The sequence below is a fragment of the Rhodnius prolixus genome, unplaced genomic scaffold (assembly GCF_049639745.1).
Source record: "Rhodnius prolixus isolate KJV_2025 unplaced genomic scaffold, Rpr scaffold_8, whole genome shotgun sequence".
NCBI classification, from domain to species: domain Eukaryota; kingdom Metazoa; phylum Arthropoda; class Insecta; order Hemiptera; family Reduviidae; genus Rhodnius; species Rhodnius prolixus.
Genome location: NW_027411593.1, coordinates 31394579 through 31416823, shown reverse-complemented (window position 1 = coordinate 31416823; position 22245 = coordinate 31394579). Strand labels below are relative to the sequence as shown.

The window sequence follows — 22245 nt, the reverse complement described above, 5'->3', positions numbered from 1 at the left end:
GCGAGCTTGGCTATGAGACTGCCACACCCGCCCTACTCACCGGACCTCTCGTCTACTGATTACCATTTTTTTAGAACCTGGACCGGTATTTACAAAATAAAAAATTTATTGACCAAAGAACATTAGAAAATGCGTTTTCTGAATTTATAAATTCTAAGGATTCCAAATTCTATACAGAGGGTAAGGAAAAGATATCCACACGTTGGCAGAAATGTATAGAAAGTAATGGAAACTATTTTGATTAATAAAAACAGTTATAAATAATTAATTTTTATTTTTTTCTTTTAAAACAATAATCCTGCATCACGAGTATTTTCCGGACAACCCAATACTATTCACAGAGATACATTATAACCTACATTGTTAAGTAATGTACGATACAATTCAGAGAGTCATTTACATAATTAGATCATTCTCCCAACAGAACCACTCCTAATCATTTATATAGAAGTAGAATCGTAAGGATTAGAACCGCGATAGTTCAGAATGATTCCATCACTACAAAATAAGTAAGTTAAGCTAAACTTAAAGCATTCGGTAATGCAGAGAGTCAAAATTTAAAAATCTATTTTCTCAGATTCCTAAAATAATCAAAGAATTTCGACATGAATGAATGTAATTTAAATAATTACATAGGAGATAACAACTTTCAAGATCATCTGTTTTGAGAAGGAATTAATGACAAATTTCTTGAAAGTTGATTAACAGAATTCATTCTTAAAAACAGAACTCCTCTTCCAACTTATTGATAGAATTACTGAATTTATTTTTTCACTTACATTATAATAAAATAATGGTTATACATATCTTGAGAGCGCGTTTTGAATATAAATAAAATAAATTCCTCCAAATTAATTTATAAATTAATTGTAGACTTGAATGATAATATGGTTTGAAAGGAGAACTATTATATTTATTTTACCCAAGTTACTGGATCTTTGAGTACTTGAGGAACATATGCCTCTAAACTGTCATGATATTTGTAGATTCTTTGCAACAGTAAACGCGTTGCTAGAATTTCAAACTTAAAGAAAATCTGTTATTTGGAAATGTGACAAAATAACGGCTTCTGACCCTTTCGAAACCTCGTCAACAGTACAAATATTTTTCTTTAAATGTGAAATATTAATTTAAAAAAAAAACCTATAGCTTCAATACATTTATCCAGACAAAATATTTTAAAGAACCACTGGGGGATTTCAGAACCTGATTTAAAATCCATCGTTTCTCTACACCATCAAGATCCAATTAAGGGTTTACTTTAAACCGCAGTAACAAATTTAAAGTTCTAAGTTGGAGATTTAAAAATTTCACTGAATAATGACAGGAGTAAGCGAACCCTGCAAGAGATTCATTTCTGATATGACTATTTTCGGAAGATGAAAGAAACTGTCACATTTGGAAAAAAGGTTTCATGAAAGGACTAATACAAGATATCTGGGAATTATTATCAGGTTAAGGCCATAGGCGTTGAGATCGATGAACCGCGTTCCGTTTCTGGCCACCCTTATCACCTATCTTTAGGGGAAAAAAGTGATCTGATAATAGTTCAAATAATGTTCCCCAAAAAGCTTGCAGTTTCTAGTACTTATAAGAGAGTAAATTCTGAATTATTCTTTGTAGTCAAATGAATATTTTTAGTAATAGATTCAATGAATTTGTTTTACCTCATTAGCGTATTTAACTGTTAAGTATAAATCTGTTTAATTTCTAATAAAAGTTGTAATGTATAAAAGTTTGTCTCTATGTTACACTTATTTTTTGGCTCTTTGATTCTGGTGCTCCTCGAATTTTTCATTTAATCAAAATTGCTTAGAATAGAGATAAGTTATGGTCTCTTAACTTAAGTAAAACACTTCAGCGCTTTTTGGTTTTGTGGCCTGAAGCTACTTGTATTTTTCGCACATTTAAATAATTGTGAAGCCTCCCGCGACTGTTAACTAATCTAACCTACTGCTTAGTTTTGTATTTTAAACGAGTGTCATTTGCATGGGTTTTTGAATTCACGTTTTAACATCGGCAAGTTTAGCTAGTGGACTCTTTTAACGAGATGGCTTTATAATTTTATCTCATTTACAAAAGAGATAATACTTTTTTGAATAACCCCATTACTGTTGTTGATTGATCACTAATTATTATTTGTTGATCCCATCCTCTTGAATAATATGTGTGAAAACGTGTTACACATCAACGATGAGAAGGTTTTTATCTACATTTATAATTTTGTTATGTAATAAAACATATGTAATATCAATGAAAGTTCACTGTACAGTTTTGTGTAAGAAAAATGCTATGCGATGTAGATTAGTAACTTATTTCTCAAGTTGAAAAAATGGTTAGGATTGCTGGACAGCATTGCTGATCATATCCGTCTTAGTTACTATGTTTATTGTATCCCTTACTTGTTACGGATTTAATTTGGAAACTGGTCAGGGATTGAATAGGTTGAATAAGCGTACTAAGGCGGATAAAATGAGCGATTGATTATTTCCTAAGTATTAGAATTACCAAGCTTTTATTACTTTTGTTATAGGTTTTTTTCCCCATCACTAAAAAATTGTTTGCATTTCAGATGTTAGCTTTAGATGAGGAAGACCAAGAAAACATTTGGGACGATTCATTACTCATTAAGGCATACGAAAGGGCTATTAACTCTGCTAAAGAAAAGGTGGATTATGCTTTAAATTTAATATTCCTGATCATCTGAAAAAAACTTTTAATAAACATAATGGAACAGTTCTTTATAGCTCTTATTTTTCGGCTAACAGATAAGTAACTAATACATTCATAAATATCTGATTTTTAAGTGATCAATTCCTGCCTTATCTTGGAAAGTATCGAAGATCAGCCTTTCTATTCTTAATCCAGCAGGACATAGGTCACATCTAATAAGTTAGTATTTCTTTAAAAATGGAGCCACTTGGTAGTCTTTTAAATTTTATTAGGCTTTCCGTGCACTACAATTCGAAATCTTTTAAGCATTGATGCAATTTCATATAAGTCGAGTTAGGAAAGAATATAATTTGTGAATGCTGTTTATTAGGCCAGTTCTTAAATAAATTTTCTCTATTTGTTGTGAAAAAAGTTTACAAGTTTTCTGGCTGTACCAGAAAGAATGACATTCTGCCTCTATCCAGAATTAAGCAAACACCTTATTTTCTAACAGGTGTCTGTTGTGTGGACATTTGTCTGTATTGTAACTTACACCCCTTGTTGTCTTCATTGGATTTATGACTGTTTATTCTTAGAATAATTTAAAACCGATGAAGGAAAAACTGCCTTGAATTTACCATTCTGTTTTTTTGTTAAAATGCATCATATATTTCCCAGTAATATTTAAATTAACGTTTAACCATCAAATCGGTTAATGAATTCAAGAGACCTCATCTTACTTTAATGTAGAAAATTTAAAGAGATTATGAATCGCGGCGAATGAATTGATAGTTCCAACTCTCTTGGGAAACAGAAACCATGAAAAATTCTCATTGGCATTATGAAAAAAAGGTGGAACTTGCAGTAGCCGAACTGTAATCAATTTTTAATCGAAATGTAAGTGAAGTTCTTTTCATCTTTATGTTTAAGCTAAAATCTAAATAATGTTAATTTAAAATATTTAGCTGTCTATTTTGTTTTCCGACTTTTCGAAGTAGTGAAAGTTTATTGATTACTAGGATATACTATTAAAATACAAATACATATATATTTTTTATATATTAACAAGTTATACTCTCTTTAATTTACATAATAAATCATTGGTGTGCTACAGACTGAACTTGAACATCTAATTATGTGTATAGATCCTTCTAGTTAACTATTTAACTGTCCTTGCCATTTTAAACTAGATGCTACGAAATAAACTTTTGTTCTTTTCTTAAAAAATCCTAATCATTTATTGTTAGGCTGCTTCAAAGTTAAATTTAGAGAATGGCGACGACAATCAAGAAGTTAAGTCAACACATCCTGCTGTTAATGCAAAAGGGAAAAAACACAAAACTACATCAGAAAACAAAGAGGTTAAAAATTTTCAACTATTACTGTACTGAAATAATATAATAAACTTATTTAATGTAAATTCTTAATTAGGCTTGGACAATTGGAATGTATTGTCGGGCAACCTATTCTGAAGATGGATTGGAGTATGAAGCAGTCATTAAAAATATTAATGTGCGAAAAGGGACTTGTCGTGTGAAGTATGTAGGTAAGTACATTTTGGAAGTAAGCTTTCATACCATTTTTATATTATTTTTTTAATTGAAAATAAACTATAAAAATAATATTATCAAGCATTCCTTACTAATTAAGAACTAGTTATAATAAGTAAACCAGTTAATGATTTTCCATGATTTTTTTTCAAATCGTCTAATGACGTCCAATCAATTGTGTTAGCAATGTCTGCATTCTAGCCTAGGTTCCTAAAGGAGTTGTCACAAAGAACTTCAAATGAAGAATGAAGGGTTAAATTGATGGTTGATCAAGTGGGTTAGCGAACATGTTGTTAGAGGTGTCACCCAAGTACTAAAAAATGTATCCTTTGGTGGTGATCTTCGATCCTTTCAAAGTTTTTCTAGTGTTAAGTTAATTCTGTTTTATCATCGCATCATAAGTTTGTTTTTATAGTGCTTTTATACAGTAAAAATTAAAGCATTGGTTAAGATTCAAATCAAAAGAAAAAAAAACGTCCAAATTTTAAAAGCTGCATTAATATTTTAATATTGATTGCATAGTGTAAAGAACAATTTCTGTGTCTAAAATGAAACTATGTACCAGCTCTTACTTTTTATTATTTGTTAGCCCGTTAGATATAGTATAAAACAGAAACCGGTACTTTTCCGTTAGCCGGGCGCAAATGTCGCCAATTGTGAACCAAACGCGAGTCAAGTCAACGGAAAAAAGTCGAAATCGTTTAACTATAAACAAATATTAATTAATAGTAAGCAAAACAAGTTCTATAAACTATATTAATAAACAACTATAAACAAATATTAATGAATTGTAAAGAAAACAGTTTTACCCAATACTGTTTTTCGCTTGCGCCCGGCTAACGGAAAAGTACCCAGAAAACTTATAATTATTTTAAAATTATTATGTACATTAATATCCTGCCACCTTCTGCCACATCTTTCTTGGCAAATGAAAAATCTGTAGATTGCTTTTTTCTAAACGGTTTTTACAACTCACTTTTTTTTTATTTATTACATCCAAAACAAAATGTATATTTAATGGAATATATAGAATACAATATGGTTTAATTTCTTCTTCTGTGAGGCATGATGAGAGACGCGATTTATTGCTAGAACGGCGTGATCGCATTAGTAGTTCACGCGGTCGTTGCATTTTTAAGCGGCATAGTGGGTTTTCGGGCTAGGAAGTGGAAGAGAGGTTTGAGCCGCAGGATTGGGATGGCTGGAAAGTAAAGAAACTCAAGCAAATTCATTCAGATATTAAAAGAGTTGAGGTGGTTGGTCCCCTATTACCATTATCATTGGAAATGTAGAAAGGTGCATTGGTTCGTCTCATTCTTCGGATGTGTTCTCTGGATGTATTGGATTTTGCGTATTCCACAATTACTCCCTGTATAACAAATATAAGTGATCAGTGTCGTTGACTCAAACTTCTGTACAGTTCTTGTCTTTCCAGCCGTGTATGCAGGTTCCAAGTATGTGTACTATCCAGGTATAATTCCGGATTGACGTTTTTAACTTTGCACATTTAAAATGATAATTATTATTCTACATATGTGATAAGCGTTTTTAAACAATTTACCATTTTTTAAAGAATAAGAGTAAGTAATTAAACACTCGGAACAAAATTTCTAGTGTTTGTCTGAAAAGTAAATGCATCAATATTTCATTAAGGATACAATACTGTCGTTACATGTTCTGCTTATTCAATTGAAGGCAGTGTGAGACTTCATGAATGTACACTGATTATTGGTACACTTCTCTAGTTGCCCAGTATTCCCGACATAGAGGTGGTATCTTGCTAGACCCTGGAAGACGACTCCCATGTTACCCACAAAAGACCTCCGCTATTTTCAGTAAAAAAAAAATTAAAGCATAAAAACAAATTTTTTTTGATAAATATTTCTTGGGGTTCGGTATCAGTCCTTAACTCGCCATAAGTGCTATTATATAAATAATATCTGATGCAATCTCTCTGATATTAGTTTTTATTTTGAAAGTTAAGAAATGGTCTTTGATTTTTGTTTTTAGGATATAACAACGAAGAAGAAGTCCTGATTAGAGATTTAAAACCATCCAATGGACCTGAAGCTCGGAAGCATCAAACAATACAGGTAGTTCAGTTTGATTTCATTATATCTTTATTTTTTTTTTTTAATAACAAATAACAATGCGAATTTTGTTGAAAATGTAGAGTGAAGCGTCTAAAAATGTTGATCAATTGTCTACTTACAAGCAAGAAAAGGTTCCAGGACAGTCACAAATTAGAGAACAGGTTACTTAATTCTTTTCGAATGAAGCTTTTTAATAATATACCGAATCAATGGGTTATATTTGATTTATTATTATTTAGGGTATGATTCCACCGCCTCCACCTCCTCATGTGATGGCACACTTTCCTAAAGATGAATCTGATGCTTTATCAGCTATGCTTATGTCGTGGTACATGAGTGGATATCATACTGGTAATTCTTTGATTTCTCTATATTCATTATTAGATTTCCTTTTTACTCTCTGGTATTAGTAATCTTTTAAATGTATCTCACATAGATCTAAATCTGTGGAACCAAACTTACACCTTCAGTACATCAAAACTGTCCAGTAGAACAATTGTATAAGGGTTGATAGGTACTATGAAACCTCTTTTCTTGGAAGTGCGCATAATTTTAATTTTGGTTTTCTGTCACTAATTATGTCTTTAAGAATTCCGTCCAAAGAATACTTTTTATCTCTAAGTCAGAACATGAAATTAACGTTATACTTATACAGTAAGTATAAAGTTAGTTTCACGCTCCATAGTTTTACTGCTAGTATGAGGAAGTACGATCGTGAAAACTTTCCAGTAAGTATTAAACATCATCTCAAATTATCCTGATTCAAGGATTTTAACTCTATTGTCAATTTGCAAATATATTAAATACAATAATATGTTTTAAAAAAACGTGTATATTTTAAATAAAAAGATTACTGTCGTCAGAATCAAATGATCTACAGATATTAATTCAAAGTTTGCATATTGAGTACTTTTATAGAAGTTATATATTCAAGCTCATCACTTTAAAAATTCTGGAAAAAGTAAAAATGCAAGAAATTTCAAAAAAATTAATCATGTATCCTGATATATCCTGATAGTCAAGACAAAAAAATAAATCTGCCTAAAAACAGTTGAAGGACTCTCTTTTCTTTATAGCATTTAATAATAATTAAAAACGAGAAAGTTTTGATTTTGCTAGATATTTTACTTTACAAAATTACGGCCTTACATGAATCAATTTACTAAATAAACCCTTTAAAAATTTTGAGAAAGTCGTACATCATTTTCCTAAAAAATTTAAACACTTATTTTTTTTTTCCAAAATTTACTCATTAACTTCTTCGTCATGTGGCATATTCGGTTTTCCAAACGTTGCCAATCACTTTCACGAACGCCTCCCCTATTCATACTCAGAGTTGGGCAAAAATTTAATCAATTAAAAAACAATTGAATTAAACCGAAATTTAATTTTAATCATGATTAAAATTAAAAAATTTAATCGGCCAAAATTAGTTGATTAAAATTAAATTCACTTTTAATTTAATCGGAATTTAATCAATTAAATTTTTAATCATAACTGAAAATTAAGATTAAAATTAAATAATCAGAATTTTAATTGATTGAATTTTTTTTCCCACTTTATTTTTATATTTACAACTGCAACAATTGTTGCACCAAGTAAATCTGATCTTATTGGTTCAGTTCTCTTGAAAAGTCATGGTTGGAGCAATCACCCACTGGCGAAACTCCTTCACAATGATTTAATTGATTGAATTAAATTCCAAATTTAGTTTTAATCTCTTTGGACGATTAAATTTTTTAATTTAATCAAAATATGAGAGATTAAATTTTTAAAACCAAACATTGCCAACGGTTAAACCAGAATCGGACCAATGCATCTTTATTCCGCCTAGCTGGTGCCTCTTCTCTATCAATATTATCACCTTTTCCAAACTTGTCACTTTCATTCTACCAGTCTGGTGTCTCATCTATACATGTTGGTGACTCTCAAGACTTACATAGGACCACCTTACACTCACATTTAACCAAGTTTACCACTCACGATACTTAGATAGGACCACCTTACATTTAACCATGTTTACCACTCACTAGACTTAGATAGGACCACCTTACACTCACATTTAACCATGTTTACCACTCACTATACTTAGATAGGACCACCTTACACTCACATTTAACCATGTTTACCACTCACTATACTTAGATAGGACCACCTTACACTCACATTTAACTCAGAATTTCAAATTAATTAAAGTTAGTGTTCCACGAGAAAAGTATATACACATAATTGTGTTCCGCGTCTATGAAAAAGTTAAGAACCACTGATATAAAAGGTTGAAAATTTATTAGGTCATGAAATTCTGTAAAATTATGGCCGTTCTGTATCTCCACTGTGAACCACGTATTGATATGGAATTTTTTTCTATTATACACTTTGTTTTTCTCAATTATAAACTATAGTTATTTTGTGCACAGACCTAAAAAGGTAGAAGATATAAAGCGTTGAAAATTATTTGGGTCATGAAATTTTGTAAAATTATGACCGTTCTATATCGCCCACTGTGAACCACGTATTGATATAGAATTTCGTTCCCTTGTACACTTTATTTTTCTCAATTATAAACTATAGTTATTTTGTGCACAGATCTAAAAAGGTACAAGATATGAAGGGTTGAATATTTTTTGGGTCATGTAATTCTGTAAAATTGTGGCCGTTCTATATTTCTCACTGTGAACCACGTATTGATATGGAATTTTGTTCTCTTATACACTTTGTTTTTCACAATTATAAACTATAGTTATTTTGTGCACAGATCTAAAAAGGTAGAAGATATAAAGGGCTGAAAATTTTTTGAGTAATGAAATTCTGTAAAATTGTGGCTGCTCTATATCTCCCACTGTTAACCACGTATTGATATGAAATTTTGTTCTCTTGTACACTTTGTTTTTCTCAATTATAAACTATAGTTATTTTGTGCACAGATCTAAAAAGGTAGAAGATATAAAGCGTTGAAAATTATTTGGGTCATGAAATTTTGTAAAATTATGACCGTTCTATATCTCCCACTGTGAACCACGTATTGATATAGAATTTCGTTCCCTTGTACACTTTATTTTTCTCAATTATAAACTATAGTTATTTTGTGCACAGATCTAAAAAGGTACAAGATATGAAGGGTTGAATATTTTTTGGGTCATGTAATTCTGTAAAATTGTGGCCGTTCTATATTTCTCACTGTGAACCACGTATTGATATGGAATTTTGTTCTCTTATACACTTTGTTTTTCACAATTATAAACTATAGTTATTTTGTGCACAGATCTAAAAAGGTAGAAGATATAAAGGGCTGAAAATTTTTTGAGTAATGAAATTCTGTAAAATTGTGGCTGCTCTATATCTCCCACTGTTAACCACGTATTGATATGAAATTTTGTTCTCTTGTACACTTTGTTTTTCTCAATTATAAACTATAGTTATTTTGTGCACAGATCTAAAAAGGTAGAAGATATAAAGGGTTGAAATTTTTTTGGGTCATGAAATTCTGTAAAATTGTGGCCGTTCTAAATCTCCCACTGTCAACCACGTAATCGTATGAAATTTTTTTCTCTTGTACACTTTGTTTTTCTCAATTATAAACTATAGTTATTTTGTGCCCAGATCTAAAAAGGTAGAAGATATAAAGGGTTGAAAATTTTTTGGGTCATGAAATTCTGTAAAATTGTGGCCGTTCTATATCTCCCACTGTGAACCACGTATTCGTATGAAATTTTGTTCTCTTGTACACTTTGTTTTTCTCAATTAAAAACTATAGTTATTTTGTGCACAGATCTAAAAAGATAGAAGATATAAAGGGTTGAAAATCTTTTGGGTCATGAAATTCTGTAAAATTATGGCCGTTCTATATCTCCTACCATGAACCACGTATTCGTATGAAATTTTGTTCTCTTGTACACCTTGTTTTTCTCAATTATAAACTATAGTTATTTTGTTCACTTATCTAAAAAGGTAGAAGATATAAAGGGTTGAAAATTTTTTGGGTCATGAAATTCTGTAAAATTGTGGCTGTTCTATATCTCCCACTGTCAACCACGTATTGATATGGAATTTTGTTCTCTTATACACTTTGTTTTTCTCAATTATAAACTATAGTTATTTTGTGCACAGATCTAAAAAGGTAGAAGATATAAAGGGTTGAAAATTTTTTGGGTCATGAAATTCTGTAAAATTGTGGCCGTACTATATCTCTCACTGTGGACCACGTATTGATATGGAATTTTGTTCTCTTATACACTTTCGTTTTCTCAATTATAAACTAAAGTTATTTTGTGCACAGATCTAAAAAGGTAGAAGATATAAAGGGTTGAAAATTTTTTGGGTCATGAAATTCTGTAAAATTGTGGCCGTTCTATATCTCCCACTGTGAACCACGTATTCGTATGAAATTTTGTTCTCTTGTATACATTGTTTTTCTCAATTATAAACTATAGTTATTTTGTGCACAGATCTAAAAAGGTAGAAGATATAAAGGGTTGAAAATATTTTTGGTCATGAAATTCTGTAAAATTATGGCCGTTCTATATCTCCCACTGTCAACCACGTATTGATATGGAATTTTGTTCTCTTATACAATTTGTTTTTCGCAATTATAAACTATAGTTATTTTGTGCACAGATCTAAAAAAGGTAGAAGATATAAAGGGTTGAAAATTTTTTGGGTCATGAAATTCTGTAAAATTGTGGCCGTACTATATATCCCACTGTGAACCACGTATTGATATGGAATTTTCTTCTATTATACACTTTGTTTTTCTCAATTAAAAACTATAGTTATTTTGTGCACAGATCTAAAAAGGTAGAAGATATAAAGGGTTGAAAATCTATTGGGTCATGAAATTCTGTAAAATTATGGCCGTTCTATATCTCCCACCGTGAACTACGTATTCGTATGAAATTTTGTTCTCTTGTACACTTTTTTTTCTCAATTATAAAATATAGTTATTTTGTTCACTTATCTAAAAAGGTAGAAGAGATAATGGGTTAAAAAAAATTTAGGTCATGAAATTCTGTAAAATTATGGCCGTTCTATATCTCCCACTGTGAACCACGTATTCGTATGAAATTTTGTTCTCTTGTACACTTTGTTTTTCTCAATTATAAACTATAGTTATTTTGTGCACAGATCTAAAAAGGTAGAAGTTTTAAAGGGTTGAAAATCTTTTGGGTCATGAAATTCTGTAAAATTATGGCCGTTCTATATCTCCCACCGTGAACCACGTATTCGTATGAAATTTTGTTCTCTTGTACACTTTTTTTTCTCAATTATAAACTATAGTTATTTTGTTCACTTATCTAAAAAGGTAGAAGAGATAAAGGGTTAAAAAAAATTTGGGTCATGAAATTCTGTAAAATTATGGCCGTTCTATATCTCCCACTGTGAACCACGTATTCGTATGAAATTTTGTTCTCTTGTACACTTTGTTTTTCTCAATTATAAACTATAGTTATTTTGTGCACAGATCTAAAAAGGTAGAAGTTTTAAAGGGTTGAAAATCTTTTGGGTCATGAAATTTTTTAAAATTATGGCCGTTCTATATCTCCCACCGTGAACCACGTATTCTTATGAAATTTTGTTCTCTTGTATACTTTGTTTTCCTCAATTATAAACTATAGTTATTTTGTTCAGTTATCTAAAAAGGCCGAAGATATAAAGGGTTGAAAATTTTTTGGGTCATGATATTCTGTAAAATTATGGCCGTTCTATATCTCCCACTGTCAACCACGTATTGATATAGAATTTTGTTCTCTTATACAATTTGTTTTCGCAATTATAAACTATAGTTATTTTGTGCACAGATCTAAAAAGGTAGAAGATATAAAGGGTTGAAAATTTTTTGGGTCATGAAATTCTGTAAAATTGTGGCCGTACTATATCTCCCACTGTGAATTACGTATTCGTATGAAATTTTGTTCTCTTGTACACTTTGTTTTTCTCAATTATAAACTATAGTTATTTTGTGCACAGATCTAAAAAGATAGAAGATATAAAGGGTTGAAAATTTTTTGGGTCATGATATTCTGTAAAATTATGGCCGTTCTATATCTCCCACTGTCAACCACGTATTGATATAGAATTTTGTTCTCTTATACAATTTGTTTTCGCAATTATAAACTATAGTTATTTTGTGCACAGATCTAAAAAGGTAGAAGATATAAAGGGTTGAAAATTTTTTGGGTCATGAAATTCTGTAAAATTGTGGCCGTACTATATCTCCCACTGTGAATTACGTATTCGTATGAAATTTTGTTCTCTTGTACACTTTTTTTTCTCAATTATAAACTATAGTTATTTTGTTCACTTATCTAAAAAGGTAGAAGAGATAAAGGGTTAAAAAAAATTTGGGTCATGAAATTCTGTAAAATTATGGCCGTTCTATATCTCCCACTGTGAACCACGTATTCGTATGAAATTTTGTTCTCTTGTACACTTTGTTTTTCTCAATTATAAACTATAGTTATTTTGTGCACAGATCTAAAAAGGTAGAAGTTTTAAAGGGTTGAAAATCTTTTGGGTCATGAAATTTTTTAAAATTATGGCCGTTCTATATCTCCCACCGTGAACCACGTATTCTTATGAAATTTTGTTCTCTTGTATACTTTGTTTTCCTCAATTATAAACTATAGTTATTTTGTTCAGTTATCTAAAAAGGCCGAAGATATAAAGGGTTGAAAATTTTTTGGGTCATGATATTCTGTAAAATTATGGCCGTTCTATATCTCCCACTGTCAACCACGTATTGATATAGAATTTTGTTCTCTTATACAATTTGTTTTCGCAATTATAAACTATAGTTATTTTGTGCACAGATCTAAAAAGGTAGAAGATATAAAGGGTTGAAAATTTTTTGGGTCATGAAATTCTGTAAAATTGTGGCCGTACTATATCTCCCACTGTGAATTACGTATTCGTATGAAATTTTGTTCTCTTGTACACTTTGTTTTTCTCAATTATAAACTATAGTTATATTGTGCACAGATCTAAAAAGATAGAAGATATAAAGGGTTGAAAATTTTTTGGGTCATGATATTCTGTAAAATTATGGCCGTTCTATATCTCCCACTGTCAACCACGTATTGATATAGAATTTTGTTCTCTTATACAATTTGTTTTCGCAATTATAAACTATAGTTATTTTGTGCACAGATCTAAAAAGGCAGAAGATATAAAGGGTTGAAAACTTTTTGGGTCATGATATTCTGTAAAATTATGGCCGTTCTATATCTCCCACTGTCAACCACGTATTGATATAGAATTTTGTTCTCTTATACAATTTGTTTTTCGCAATTATAAACTATAGTTATTTTGTGCACAGATCTAAAATGGTAGAAGATATAAAGGGTTGAAAATTTTTTGGGTCATGAAATTCTGTAAAATTGTGGCCGTACTATATCTCCCACTGTGAACCACGTATTCGTATGAAATTTTGTTCTCTTGTACACTTTGTTTTTCTCAATTATAAACTATAGTTATTTTGTGCACAGATCTAAAAAGATAGAAGATATAAAGGGTTGAAAATCTTTTGGGTCATGAAATTCTGTAAAATTATGGCCGTTATATATCTCCTACCGTGAACCACGTATTCGTATGAAATTTTGTTCTCTTGTACACCTTGTTTTTCTCAATTATAAACTATAGTTATTTTGTTCACTTATCTAAAAAGGTAGAAGATATAAAGGGTCGAAATTTTTTTGGGTCATGAAATTCTGTAAAATTATGGCTGTTCTATATCTCCCACTGTCAACCACGTATTGATATGGAATTTTGTTCTCTTATACACTTTGTTTTTCTCAATTATAAACTATAGTTATTTTGTGCACAGATCTAAAAAGGTAAAAGATATAAAGGGTTGAAAATTTTTTGGGTCATGAAATTCTGTAAAATTGTGGCCGTACTATATCTCTCACTGTGGACCACGTATTGATATGGAGTTTTGTTCTCTTATACACTTTGTTTTTCTCAATTATAAACTATAGTTATTTTGTGCACAGATCTAAAAAGGTAGAAGATATAAAGGGTTGAAAATTTTTTGGGTCATGAAATTCTGTAAAATTGTGGCCGTTCTATATCTCCCACTGTGAACCACGTATTCGTATGAAATTTTGTTCTCTTGTACACTTTGCTTTTCTCAATTATAAACTATAGTTATTTTGTGCACAGATCTAAAAAGGTAGAAGATATAAAGGGTTGAAAATTTTTTGGGTCATGATATTCTGTAAAATTATGGTTGTTCTATATCTCCCACTGTCAACCACGTATTGATATAGAATTTTGTTCTCTTATACAATTTGTTTTTCGCAATTATAAACTATAGTTATTTTGTGCACAGACCTAAAAAGGTAGAAGATATAGAGGATTGAAAATTTTTTAGGTCACGAAATCCTGTAAAATTATGACCGTTCTATATCTCCCAGTGTGAACCACGTATTCATTTTGTCCTCTTATACACTTTGTTTTTCACTAATATAAACTATAGTTATTTTGTGCACAGATCTAAAAAGGTAGAAGATATAAAGGGTTGAAAATTTTTTGGGTCATGAAATTCTGTAAAATTGTGGCTGTTCTATATCTCCCACTGTGGACCACGTATTGATATGGAATTTTTTTCTCTTGTACACTTTGTTTTTCTCAATTATAAACTATAGTTATTTTGTGCACAGATCTAAAAAGGTAGAAGATATAAAGCGTTGAAAATTTTTTGGGTCATGAAATTCTGTAAAATTATGGCCGTTCTATATCTCCCACCGTGAACCACGTATTCGTATGAAATTTTTTTCTCTTGTACACTTTGTTTTTCTAAATTATAAACTATAGTTATTTTGTTCACTGATCTAAAAAGGTAGAAGATATAAAGGGTTAAAAATCTTTTGGGTCATGAAATTCTGTAAAATTATGGCCGTTCTATATCTCCTACCGTGAACCACGTATTCGTATGAAATTTTGTTCTCTTGTACACCTTGTTTTTCTCAATTATAAACTATAGTTATTTTGTTCACTTATCTAAAAAGGTAGATGATATAAAGGGTTGAAAATTTTTTGGGTCATGAAATTCTGTAAAATTGTGGCTGTTCTATATCTCCCTCTGTGGACCACGTATTGATATGGAATTTTTTTCTCTTGTACACTTTGTTTTTCTCAATTATAAACTATAGTTATTTTGTGCACAGATCTAAAAAGGTAGAAGATATAAAGCGTTGAAAATTTTTTGGGTCATGAAATTCTGTAAAATTATGGCCGTTCTATATCTCCCACCGTGAACCACGTATTCGTATGAAATTTTTTTCTCTTGTACACTTTGTTTTTCTAAATTATAAACTATAGTTATTTTGTTCACTGATCTAAAAAGGTAGAAGATATAAAGGGTTGAAAATCTTTTGGGTCATGAAATTCTGTAAAATTATGGCCGTTCTATATCTCCTACCGTGAACCACGTATTCGTATGAAATTTTGTTCTCTTGTACACCTTGTTTTTCTCAATTATAAACTATAGTTATTTTGTTCACTTATCTAAAAAGGTAGATGATATAAAGGGTTGAAAATTTTTTGGGTCATGAAATTCTGTAAAATTATGGCCGTTCTATATCTCCTACCGTGAACCACGTATTCGCATGAAATTTTGTTCTCTTGTACACTTTGTTTTTCTCAATTATAAACTATAGTTATTTTGTGCACAGATCTAAAAAGGTAGAAGATATAAAGGGTTGAAAATTTTTTGGGTCATGAAATTCTGTAAAATTGTGGCCGTTCTATATCTCCCACTGTGAACCACGTGTTGATATGGAATTTCGTTCTCTTGTACACTTTGTTTTTTTCAATTATAAACTATAGTTTTTTTGTGCACAGATCTAAAAAGGTAGAAGATATAAAGGGTTGAAAATTTTTTGGGTCATGAAATTCTGTAAAATTGTGGCCGTACTATATATCCCACTGTGAACCACGTATTGATATGGAATTTTCTTCTCTTATACACTTTGTTTTTCTCAATTATAAACTATAGTTATTTTCTGCCCAGATCTAAAAAGGTAGAAGATATAAAGGGTTGAAAATTTTTTGGGTCATGAAATTCTGTAAAATTGTGGCCGTTCTATATCTCCCACTGTGGACCACGTATTGATATGGAATTTTTTTCTCTTGTACACTTTGTTTTTCTCAATTATAAACTATAGTTATTTTGTGCACAGATCTAAAAAGGTAGAAGATATAAAGCGTTGAAAATTTTTTGGGTCATGAAATTCTGTAAAATTATGGCCGTTCTATATCTCCCACCGTGAACCACGTATTCGTATGAAATTTTTTTCTCTTGTACACTTTGTTTTTCTAAATTATAAACTATAGTTATTTTGTTCACTGATCTAAAAAGGTAGAAGATATAAAGGGTTGAAAATCTTTTGGGTCATGAAATTCTGTAAAATTATGGCCGTTCTATATCTCCTACCGTGAACCACGTATTCGTATGAAATTTTGTTCTCTTGTACACCTTGTTTTTCTCAATTATAAACTATAGTTATTTTGTTCACTTATCTAAAAAGGTAGATGATATAAAGGGTTGAAAATTTTTTGGGTCATGAAATTCTGTAAAATTATGGCCGTTCTATATCTCCTACCGTGAACCACGTATTCGCATGAAATTTTGTTCTCTTGTACACTTTGTTTTTCTCAATTATAAACTATAGTTATTTTGTGCACAGATCTAAAAAGGTAGAAGATATAAAGGGTTGAAAATTTTTTGGGTCATGAAATTCTGTAAAATTGTGGCCGTTCTATATCTCCCACTGTGAACCACGTGTTGATATGGAATTTCGTTCTCTTGTACACTTTGTTTTTTTCAATTATAAACTATAGTTTTTTTGTGCACAGATCTAAAAAGGTAGAAGATATAAAGGGTTGAAAATTTTTTGGGTCATGAAATTCTGTAAAATTGTGGCCGTACTATATATCCTACTGTGAACCACGTATTGATATGGAATTTTCTTCTCTTATACACTTTGTTTTTCTCAATTATAAACTATAGTTATTTTCTGCCCAGATCTAAAAAGGTAGAAGATATAAAGGGTTGAAAATTTTTTGGGTCATGAAATTCTGTAAAATTGTGGCCGTTCTATATCTCCCACTGTGGACCACGTATTGATATGGAATTTTGTTCTCTTATACACTGTTTTTTTCAATTATAAACTATAGTTATTTTGTGCACAGACCTAAAAAGGTAGAAGATATAGAGGGTTGAAAATTTTTTGGGTCACGAAATCCTGTAAAATTATGACCGTTCTATATCTCCCAGTGTGAACCACGTATTCATTTTGTCCTCTTATACACTTTGTTTTTCACTAATATAAACTATAGTTATTTTGTGCACAGATCTAAAAAGGTAGAAGATATAAAGGGTTGAAAATTTTTTGGGTCATGAAATTCTGTAAAATTGTGGCTGTTCTATATCTCCCTCTGTGGACCACGTATTGATATGGAATTTTTTTCTCTTGTACACTTTGTTTTTCTCAATTATAAACTATAGTTATTTTGTGCACAGATCTAAAAAGGTAGAAGATATAAAGCGTTGAAAATTTTTTGGGTCATGAAATTCTGTAAAATTATGGCCGTTCTATATCTCCCACCGTGAACCACGTATTCGTATGAAATTTTTTTCTCTTGTACACTTTGTTTTTCTAAATTATAAACTATAGTTATTTTGTTCACTGATCTAAAAAGGTAGAAGATATAAAGGGTTGAAAATCTTTTGGGTCATGAAATTCTGTAAAATTATGGCCGTTCTATATCTCCTACCGTGAACCACGTATTCGTATGAAATTTTGTTCTCTTGTACACCTTGTTTTTCTCAATTATAAACTATAGTTATTTTGTTCACTTATCTAAAAAGGTAGATGATATAAAGGGTTGAAAATTTTTTGGGTCATGAAATTCTGTAAAATTATGGCCGTTCTATATCTCCTACCGTGAACCACGTATTAGCATGAAATTTTGTTCTCTTGTACACTTTGTTTTTCTCAATTATAAACTATAGTTATTTTGTGCACAGATCTAAAAAGGTAGAAGATATAAAGGGTTGAAAATTTTTTGGGTCATGAAATTCTGTAAAATTGTGGCCGTTCTATATCTCCCACTGTGAACCACGTGTTGATATGGAATTTCGTTCTCTTGTACACTTTGTTTTTTTCAATTATAAACTATAGTTATTTTGTGCACAGACCTAAAAAGGTAGAAGATATAGAGGGTTGAAAATTTTTTGGGTCACGAAATCCTGTAAAATTATGACCGTTCTATATCTCCCAGTGTGAACCACGTATTCATTTTGTCCTCTTATACACTTTGTTTTTCACTAATATAAACTATAGTTATTTTGTGCACAGATCTAAAAAGGTAGAAGATATAAAGGGTTGAAAATTTTTTGGGTCATGAAATTCTGTAAAATTGTGGCTGTTCTATATCTCCCACTGTGGACCACGTATTGATATGGAATTTTTTTCTCTTGTACACTTTGTTTTTCTCAATTATAAACTATAGTTATTTTGTGCACAGATCTAAAAAGGTAGAAGATATAAAGCGTTGAAAATTTTTTGGGTCATGAAATTCTGTAAAATTATGGCCGTTCTATATCTCCCACCGTGAACCACGTATTCGTATGAAATTTTTTTCTCTTGTACACTTTGTTTTTCTAAATTATAAACTATAGTTATTTTGTTCACTGATCTAAAAAGGTAGAAGATATAAAGGGTTGAAAATTTTTTGGGTCATGAAATTCTGTAAAATTGTGGCTGTTCTATATCTCCCACTGTCAACCACGTATTGATATGGAATTTTGTTCTCTTATACAATTTGATTTTTGCAATTATAAACTATAGTTATTTTGTGCACAGATCTGAAAAGGTAGAAGATATAGAGGGTTGAAAATTTTTTGGGTCATGAAATTCTGTAAAATTGTGGCTGTTCTATATCTCCCACTGTCAACCACGTATTGATATGGAATTTTGTTCTCTTATACAATTTGTTTTTTGCAATTATAAACTATAGTTATTTTGTGCACAGACCTAAAAAGGTAGAAGATATAGAGGGTTGAAAATTTTTTGGGTCATGAAATCCTGAAAAATTATGACCGTTCTATATCTCCCACTGTGAACCACGTATTCATTTTGTCCTCTTATACATTTTGTTTTTCACTATTATAAACTATAGTTATTTTGTGCACAGATCTAAAAAGGTAGAAGATATAAAGGGTTGAAAATTTTTTGGGTCATGAAATTCTGTAAAATTGTGGCCGTACTATATATCCCACTGTGAACCACGTATTGATATGGAATTTTCTTCTCTTATACACTTTGTTTTTCTCAATTATAAACTATAGTTATTTTCTGCCCAGATCTAAAAAGGTAGAAGATATAAAGGGTTGAAAATTGTTTGGGTCATGAAATTCTGTAAAATTGTGGCCGTTCTATATCTCCCACTGTGGACCACGTATTGATATGGAATTTTGTTCTCTTATACACTTTGTTTTTTTCAATTATAAACTATAGTTATTTTGTGCACAGATTTAAAAAGGTAGAAGATATAAAGGGTTGAAAATTTTTTGGGTCATGAAATATTGTAAAATTATGGCCGTTCTATATCTCCCACCGTGAACCACGTATTGATATGGAATTTTGTTCTCTTATACACTTTGTTTTTCTCAATTATAAACTATAGTTATTTTGTGCACAGATCTAAGAAGGTAGATGATATAAAGGGTTGAAATTTTTTTGGGTCATGAAATTCTGTAAAATTGTGGCCGTTCTATATTTCCCACCGTGAACCACGTATTCGTATGAAATTTTGTTCTCTTGTACACTTTGTTTTTCTCAATTATAAACTATAGTTATTTTGTGCACAGATCTAAAAAGGTAGAAGATATAAAGGGTTGAAAATTTTTTGGGTCATGAAATTCTGTAAAATTGTGGCCGTTCTATATCTCCCACTGTGAACCACGTGTTGATATGGAATTTCGTTCTCTTGTACACTTTGTTTTTCTCAATTATAAACTATAGTTATTTTCTGCACAGATCTAAAAAGGTAGAAGATAAAAAGGGTTGAAAATTTTTTGGGTCATGAAATTCTGTAAAATTATGGCCGTTCTATATCTTCTACTGTGAACCACGTATTTATATGGAACCACTGGTCTAGAGACTCGTGAAGAAGTCCAAGTCTACAAAAATTAACCGAAAAGTATTTATTGAAGACGCTTAGAAAAAGGGCCTCGCCAAAACGTGGTTTGAACCATTGGAGTAAACGAGGAACAATAATTTGTGTTCCTTTCTTAGAGGAACCGCTTTTTTGTGCGATCAAACCTTTTAAAAAAGTTAGAAACGCTTTATAAAAAACATATTTTGTTTTTAACGTTCGATAAAGATCTTTTAGTTCGCAACTTATCTTTATTTGTAATTGATTTCCTGTGATTTTCTTATGTTATTATTTTTTTAACACGCCCTAGCGAAAATTCAAATGTCCATCAAAAATATTTTTTAACAAGAAAGCGAGTTGGTGAGAGAATTAAAAAGCTATCTGTGATTCAAGTTGAGTAGGTTTCAAATTTATGTGAAGTATTGCTATATTCTAAGAGTCAACCTGAAGAATAATAATTGAAGGCATTACTTTATTTCTAACAATTATTTATAAATGATTATATAACATAAAATTATTATTATTGTTAATTTTCATTTTTCAGGTTTCTATCAGGGTTTAACCGTGGCTAAAACAAATTCACAAATATCTGGATTTAATACCCATTTAAAATAAGATTCCTGGATATGTTTAAATTATATTTAACTTGCTTCTATTGCTAATTTTTATGTCATAATTATGTGAATAAATCTTATATTTTTCAAACATAAATCATTCGCCTCTTTTATTAACTAGATTCTCTCAGAACTTACTCTAGTGTTTAGTAGAATACACTTTTTATTTGTAAGGATTTATTACGAAAAAAATAAAAGAGAATTTTAGTCATTTTTAACATATGAAGTTGCCGAATTACTATCTTTTGTTGAAGATACAGATTGATAAACAGCAAGGTATGTTAATATTATAGATTTTTTATTCATTTCAAATCAATTTTTGATTAATTCAATTCAATACAAATGGTATAATGAAGAACTATTTTTTGAGGGTTGGGGCTGATGCGTTTATACAACAATTAAACATTTTGTTTATTCAGGACAGCCAGTTGCTTCGCGAGGTGAACACCTAATGCTGACTATGATGTCCTCTACCCGTTTGGATTAGGAACAAAAATAAGTGATGCAATAAATAATGGATTCCATAAAGTACAAACTTGTACTTTATACAGCCTAAATAACAAATTTAATTTTAATTACAATACTGGTATGTGCGGAGAAACGCATATAAGTAATTAACGTAAATCAACATACAGAACGTCTGTCTTTTTACGGGCTATTCTCTAACTCTTGTACAACATTAAATAGCTCGTTAAAAAAAATAAATAAATGAAGTAATTATAATAACTCATGATTTATACAATTCTGTTTTCTCATACTAATCCAGACTGTTCTAATAGTCTAGAGAAGCTATCTTCGTCAATGGAAGTTCTAATATGGTCAAAGGTGAACAGACAGGAGGCCCTGATATAAGGTGGCAGTGAGTCCCAAGTGCAACCTTAAAAACTTTAGACCACACTGTAAGTTAAATAGGGCCATATATCAACTAAGGGAGGAGGTCCGAATAAAGTTTCAATGAGAAGATTTTGCCTTTCATTTCAAGCAACTGGATAAATTCATCTCAAAAAATGTGCTTTTACGTGACATTTTTTTACTGAAGACGGTACGCCTTTTTTGTAGGGTTTCAGAAACACCCCAGACAGATTACACGAGATTCGATACAATATTAGGTGAACAGAAAAGTGTACGTTTGAACAAATCTATTCAAACACTGCGAATTAGCTTGTTCGTGGATCT

General features: G+C 30.6%; 1 protein-coding gene across 3 annotated transcripts; it reads left to right on the top strand.

Moving 5' to 3' along the window:
• The first annotated feature begins 1892 nt into the window (after nucleotides 1–1892).
• Nucleotides 1893–21166, top strand: Smn (survival motor neuron). 3 transcript variants are annotated; one of them, XM_074122395.1, is made up of 8 exons: nucleotides 1893–2201; nucleotides 2573–2668; nucleotides 3900–4013; nucleotides 4084–4198; nucleotides 6213–6295; nucleotides 6376–6456; nucleotides 6535–6646; nucleotides 21000–21166. In XM_074122395.1, exons 1-8 carry the CDS (start codon nucleotides 2166–2168, stop codon nucleotides 21068–21070), a joined length of 708 nt encoding a protein of 235 aa, XP_073978496.1. In that variant the 5' UTR covers nucleotides 1893–2165; the 3' UTR covers nucleotides 21071–21166. The 3 variants fall into 3 exon arrangements, with proteins under 3 accessions (XP_073978496.1, XP_073978497.1, XP_073978498.1); XM_074122396.1 differs by lacking the exon at nucleotides 1893–2201 and adding an exon at nucleotides 2282–2335; XM_074122397.1 differs by lacking the exon at nucleotides 1893–2201 and adding an exon at nucleotides 2374–2495.
• The last annotated feature ends 1079 nt before the right edge of the window (nucleotides 21167–22245 follow it).